Source organism: Zerene cesonia, unplaced genomic scaffold (assembly GCF_012273895.1).
Source record: "Zerene cesonia ecotype Mississippi unplaced genomic scaffold, Zerene_cesonia_1.1 Zces_u001, whole genome shotgun sequence".
Classification (NCBI taxonomy): Eukaryota; Metazoa; Arthropoda; class Insecta; order Lepidoptera; family Pieridae; genus Zerene; species Zerene cesonia.
Window position 1 is genome coordinate 1843705 of NW_024045131.1, and position 6923 is coordinate 1850627.

General features: G+C 36.3%; 1 protein-coding gene across 3 annotated transcripts in view; it reads left to right on the forward strand.

Moving 5' to 3' along the window:
* LOC119838111 overlaps positions 1–6923 on the forward strand; it is a 57841-nt gene that overhangs the window by 32592 nt on the left and 18326 nt on the right. For 2 of the 3 annotated variants that reach the window (XM_038363925.1, XM_038363926.1), the window contains exons 3-6: positions 3334–3931; positions 4342–4472; positions 5654–5865; positions 6329–6897. In XM_038363925.1, the coding sequence (XP_038219853.1) occupies positions 3334–3931; positions 4342–4472; positions 5654–5865; positions 6329–6897 (1510 nt within the window). The remainder of the gene's footprint in view (positions 1–3333; positions 3932–4341; positions 4473–5653; positions 5866–6328; positions 6898–6923) is intronic. The other variant, XM_038363927.1, reaches the window with a different exon arrangement.

A 6923-nucleotide genomic window follows, 5' to 3' on the forward strand; every position in this document is an offset into this window, starting at 1 on the left:
AAGCTATACAGCAGATTTGTATAAAATTTGATAGTGATAGATTTAGATGAAAAAATAGTTATTTTAGTTTCTGTAAACCTTGCAAGCGGCGGTATGTGTAAAGCTAGTATTTAAGGTACAATGTTATAGGACTATGTATTACAATATAATACAAATTCATTCATAGCACGAGATAAAATGAAGCAAAAATAAAAAAATAGTTTATTTTCGTTTTTAACAGTGTCATAAAGACACAATAAGCTTTGGTTGACGTTTTTTGCATTTTATGTATGCATATTACAGTAAATTTTACCCACATTATATTATATCATAGAATCATAGCTTATCTGTATTCAGATTTATCTGTGGTTCGAATAAATTGTCAGTAGATTGACGCCATGTTGATTTATTTTGACAGCCAGTGTTGCAATATACATTTGCGAAAATGCCTATTTCTCAGGGTTTGAAAAGGTAAACATAGGATATTGTCAGTGAGTAGGACATTAGAGATATTTAATGTTTAAGGTATACAGAATTGACGTATTAACTTTATAATGAATATTATTATATATTAATAGGGATATTGTGAAATTTATATGTGATTTAAGGATCGGTTCTTGGCAAATTTCTCTTAAATTTTCTTTTTTTATGAATTCAGTTAATGTCATAACTTTTAACGTTAAATACTTTTAATTAAAGTTGTAAATACTTTAATCATGACACTATCTTTAGTTCAAATTGTATACTTTATTTTTGCCCGTATTTTAAATGGGACGTAGGCTAAATATTATTTTTGTGGGAGTTTGAACTCTAGCTTAATTAATTTTATTTGTGAATTAAAAATTAAATTAAATACATAATAATTAAACTCAAACAAATTAAATGTTGATTCTGACTGACATATCAATTTTATTTTAATTTTTATCTTTCTCTTTATCTTTATTTGGCGGTTGTTTTTTACTTTGAAAGTTACGTCGTTAATATGTACCGAGGTCCGGGGGTCATTAATCATGAATACCTCATTAGCTAAGTCGGTTAAACTGCTTACGTCATGTAAATCAGTTGTTAATTACGCATATGTTAGACGTTGATGAATAGATAGAGCGTCGAACTTGTGACTATTTGAAATGAGTACAGTTGGGTAGAAAAGTGAAAGTATGTTTTTTTTTTTAATTTTTTCTGACGAAAATAAAGAATGAATGTATGGTTATATCAATATATGTATGGTTTCTTTGTTGAGTGTTGATGTAAGGAAAGGGAATTGCATTTGAATTTATGATTTTTCGTCTTTTGGTCATAGAAAAAATAGAACACATATTTTTTGGAAGTGAATTTTTTTTGTTTTTTTTTCTATTTGTTTCCATAATTGGATATTGATATGTCCCAAACTGGAATCAAATGGTTATTATTTACGTTAGCATTATAACATATCCTTATGAATTAGAATTATATTAAAAAATTTACGCTCTTAGCTAAATTACTTTTTTGTTAGTATATCTATATTTTAAATCGGATATACAGATGATGATGCTTAAAATCAAAGTAAACAATCGTCAATATATCATTATCAAAACACTCACAACGATTCTTCATCAATAATTTATTACAATAGCACTTACTTCCACGACTGTACCTTAACAAGTTCATACGATGTATGTCAACAAGTGACCTCTTGGAGTGTCCAATGTAAAATGGTTCCTCCGTCCAGCCGATTAGAGTTCATTATCCAATGCACGCGACGTTACATCACTGTCCCTTATTGCATCGTACTGAAGACAAATTCTTATCGAAAACGATTTGTTACAGTCGCGTGGAAATTTCTTTTCTTTATTTTTATTATGTAAAAAAAAAATATATTAGGACGTAATTCAAAGATGACCTCAATTTTAATACTACGAAATATTAACAAGATGACTTATAACAGACTAGATTTTGCACGCGGTTTTGCACGCGTTAAATTCGGAGTAGTTTAATAGATGAGAAATTTCGAAAGAATAGAAAAAATTTGATCACGAGGCAGGATCACAGAAATCATCACAGAATCCCGACTCGTGATCAAATTTTTTCTATTCTTTCAAAATTTCTCATTTATAAAGCATTTCAATGCTATAAAAAAAACTAAAAATTCGTTTAATAGATGTTAAATCTGCCTCTTGAATCACTCTATCTATTAAAAAACGCCCATCAAAATCTGTTGCGTAGTGTTAAAGATTAAGCATACATAGAGACATAGGGACAGACAGAGAATGTGACTGTTTTTTACTATGTAGTGATTATAACTCACTATGTTTTCTTATAATACACAATAGTTGTAACCCGCGGCGTCACTCGCGTGCTACCCGTGAAAGTTGTCAAAAAACGATAACTACTCCAAATAAAACAACTATTTATTCAATAAGATAAGACTTCTTAAAGAAGCACTTTTGAATTGTCATAACACAGTTTAGTATGTGGTAGTCAAGCACGCTTCGGCACGAATACCACACCCCCACAGAAGACCGACGTGAAATAGCATACTGCTGCGTTTCGTTCGGTGAGTGGGGGAGCCGGAGGCCCATATCCTATTCCTTCCCCTTCCCAGTCCTTTCCTTTATTCCTTTCGTGAATCCTTTTTCAATCCCTTCCCAATTTAAAGTAGGCACACCTCTCCAAATGTTAATGGGCGGTGGTAGTGCTTACCATCAGGCGTCCCACCAGCTCCATTGCTGACTGTGACAGTTTTAAACAGTTTTTAACATTTACCACCGGTTACAATCTCAATTACTACGGAATTACTAGTTTAATAATTTAAAATTCATAACCTCTTTATAATCTGACCATGAAATTTATGTTGCAATCTAAACACCTTCCAATTAGGAATGCTTTTTAACTGTTGAATATCCATACTAATGTTATAATTAACCGATATATAATTGATTAGAATTGGCGGTCTGCTTGGTAGTGATAACGCGCGAGTGAAGAAACGAGGGGTCCTGGGTTTGATTCCCGGTGGGAGCTCACAAAAATACAACTAGAAAATTTATAGTTTTTATTTTAAAAACTTAAAATGCAATAAAAGAGGTATAAACTACGTTTTCATAGACATGAAAACACTACTTATCTAATCACACTAATATTATAAATATGAAAGTTGTTTGTTTGGATGTTTGTCCGTCAATCACGCTGAAACTACTGAACGGATTTTCATGAAATTTGGTATACAGACAGAATATGAGCTGAGTTTGGTGATAGAATACTTTTTATCGCGATTTAACTTTCCCTTGGGATGAAACAGGAACGATATCCGGGCGGAGCTGGGACGAGTCTAGTTTTATATAGACTTTCAAACAATAACACAAATATTTTTTGTTACAGAAGCAATACTGCAATCTCCGCACAGAAATCTGCTGCAGGCTCGAAGTCGCATCGATCAACCAAGGAAATCTTGGTTCATCATTTGGCCAAGGCAGCATCTTCGGCCAATCATCCAACGCATTTGGTTCCACAGCATCTGTAGACAGAGTGGCATCCGCTTTCGTGCCAGTCACGCCAGTAACGCCCATCATCCCTGATGTAACCAGCCAGAACAACTTCATCGAAACCGACTCATTCTCAGCTGGCAGCGAAAACAATGGAATCTATCGCCCCGGATCAATTGGCAGCGGTCTGAAGCCCGGTATCCCGTATCTGCCTCCTGTAGATAACATTAACAGTGGAACGAACCTCGTCAGCACCACAGCGTTTACTCCAGCCATAGTGTCCACTCCTCGTCCAATCATTCCAACAGTTAAACCGTACATCCCTCCAGTTGTTACATCTACATCAGCACCTGGTTACTTGCCACCGATTGGTGAACAGACTATCAACAGGGAGACCATCGTACCGAACCCAGTTTATAATGAAGGTTCCATTATTCTTGATGAGACAAGAAATCCCAGGCCTAAACCTACTCCAGCTGTTCCTTTTGTGCCTAGTAAGTGTTTGTTCTTTATATAAGTTTGATTAAGTCTAATCGTGGTTTTAAATTAAATTGATCTCGGTTAAATATACATTTTCTATAATGTAAAAAGTGAAGTCCCGTGTCCCCTATTGGGGTATCGGCAGATGATATACATCTGTTTCACTGATCGATTTTCTTTATGGACAAGTAGGTGATCAGCCTTCTGTGTCCTGCCAGACCGAGACATTTTTTTTTGTCCCCAACGGGAATCGAACCCAGGACCCCTCGGTTCTACGCTCACGCGTTTACCACTGTACCAAGGAGGCGTCAATGTAAGATAACTTCAAAATCTAATGACCCATGTCCCATGCAACCAGAAGTAGTGTAATCTATATTTATAGTTATTTGTCTCAAAAGGTAATCTTACCCTCTACTTCCTACAGATGAGATCCCCGCTGGCTGCGCAGCCGCTCTCAAATGTACACCAGTTGAGTTCTGTACCGCTGAAGGAGTTATTTCCAACACATCTGTCATTTTGACGAGAGACCAAGATGCGTACCGAGTGCCATTGACCGTAAGTTATTTATTTGATATAAGCTTTTTAGGGGTGTACCTGATTTTATGGGTATACCTACATAGCGCTCAGTACAACTCGATTCGGCGTCATAGTGCGGCGTCAGATTAGCGATCTGACGCGTGATTTCCTCAGAAACAACGCGTTCTTAGCGCGTCAGAGCGTTGTCACTCTGTTTGGCGATATATTACCTCGTGGTAGAACGGCTTTTGGCGTTACAGTGCGGCGTCAGATTAGCGATCTGACGCGTGCTAAGAACGCATTCTATTTAACAAAGCTATTTGATATTAAAAAGATTTTGCCGGACTTCATACAGACAGAGGAGTAACTTTCGAAATATATAGTAAAATATGAATTAAAAAAACATCATGTAAATACGATTAAGTCTTTATTTATAATAAACGTATATGTTATAATAAGCAAATAGTAATCCGATATTTTTGATTACGATAATAATATTTTGTATGTTCGATTGACTATTATTTATTTACTCAGGAATTTACTTGTAGACAACGGACATATAAAACCTTTTTTATTTAATTGACTTGTAAAAATAAGCGTGCAGTTATAATAATAAATTATTTTAATGATAAATAACATCAATTGACGGTAGTGTGGACATTGAAATGCAATTATTAAATTTGTTAGACCGTATTGGATTTTAGGCATCAGCAGTGGTTGTGAATACGAAATCATTAATTATAATGTCATCGCTGTCTGTTTGAGAAACTTGCTTAATTTTCTAGAACATTATATACGTTCTTTATATTTATATGTTGCGGTTAGTAATTCCAATGTAATTAATGCTAACGTGAAAATTGTGTCATGTCTTTCATTTTTTATTGGGTAGGTGCATTTTAGATGGTGTGTTATTTGATATTAATGACATAATTACAATCGGTTAATTGATTTATTAAATACGTTATTTTTATACTTAATTAAATACATTTATTAAATACGTTATTTTTATACTTAATTGTCAATACAATAAATATAATATATATAGGATCGGCAGGATTTAAAATTCGGCAGAATATAAAAAAGTGGGATTCGAAGCTGCATTTTTTACCAAACTGTAGTGACGCCTAGCCTCTCGGCCACCCCCGTTACTGTCTCAGCAATCGAATTTCTTTTACTCTTTCGGTTTCATCTGCTTATATTAATGATTACTTTCTTATTAGGACTGCAGAGATCTTGAGACCGGTCGCATCGGTAAATGCTGCAGAGACCCCTACTACACGGACCCTTGGCCCACAAACCAGCTTGGTAAATGGGTTCCCGGGGTGTTTGGCGGTAATGACGGGAAATACGTTCCGGACAGTAGAGGCAGCTCCAACAACATCAGACCCGTAACGCCACCCACAACTGGATCGGTCATTTTGGGTAACTTCATGTGAGTTGAAGTCGATTTTAGTTGTTTTGTTGCTCTGACGTCATCATCAACCGACTTCAACGGATTGTGCAATTGTCGAGAAATTTAAAAAAACAAAGAAGTCTCGATTATATTGTGTTTTGTTTCTGGGTTTGAGTGGATTAACCGATGGATGATTCACTTCTTATTTGAAAGCTGGTGCCTTCTGTGTGGTTATATTTTGATATAGTCTAGTTCAGATAAGCCGAAGTCAGTTTAGTTTTATTTTTTATTTTTATTAATTATTATTGTTCTCATGCAAATTGTGATTATTAAGTAAATATACCAATACATGTTTCTTTGCACGTATGTTTTGCTCTTGGCTTATTATCCTTATATCGCATGTTATCCAATTAGACTAAAGTGCATATTTATTTACATAGGTATCTTGTTATAACTCTATGTGTAAATTATATATTTTATTTAAATGTTTTCTTTTAAACAGGACTACACCAAAACCAACAGTTCCATCATTCGGATCATCTCCAGTGTCAAGATTCCCAACAACTGTTACTCCGTTTGTTCCAAAGATATCTGGACAGGGACAGTTCACCAAGGGCGGTCAAGGTCAATTTACTAAAGGCGGACAAGGTCAGTATGGCCTCGGAGGCCGTGGACAAGTGGGACAAGTTGGAATCGGTCAAATAGGAACTGGTGGACGAGGACAATTCTCTCAAGTCGGAAGGGGTCAAGTTGGGATCGGTGGCCAGGGACAATTCGCCCAAGGCGGTAGAGGTCAAATCGGTGTCGGATCCCAAGGGCAATACGGAAGGGGACAAGTCGGTGTAGTTGGACAGGGTGAAGCCACGCAAGTAGGAGTAGGCCAAATTGGTGTAGTCGGTCAAGGACAGTACGGTCAAGTAGGAAGAGGACAAGCAGGAGTTGTTGGACAGGGGGTTAACACTCAGTTCGGCGCCGGACAGATAGGTGTCGGTGGACAGGGGCAATACTCTCAAGTAGGAAGGGGACAAGTCGGTATCGCCGGACAGGGTCAAGCAACACAGCTGGGTGTAGGCCAAGTAGGACTCGGTGGCCAGGGA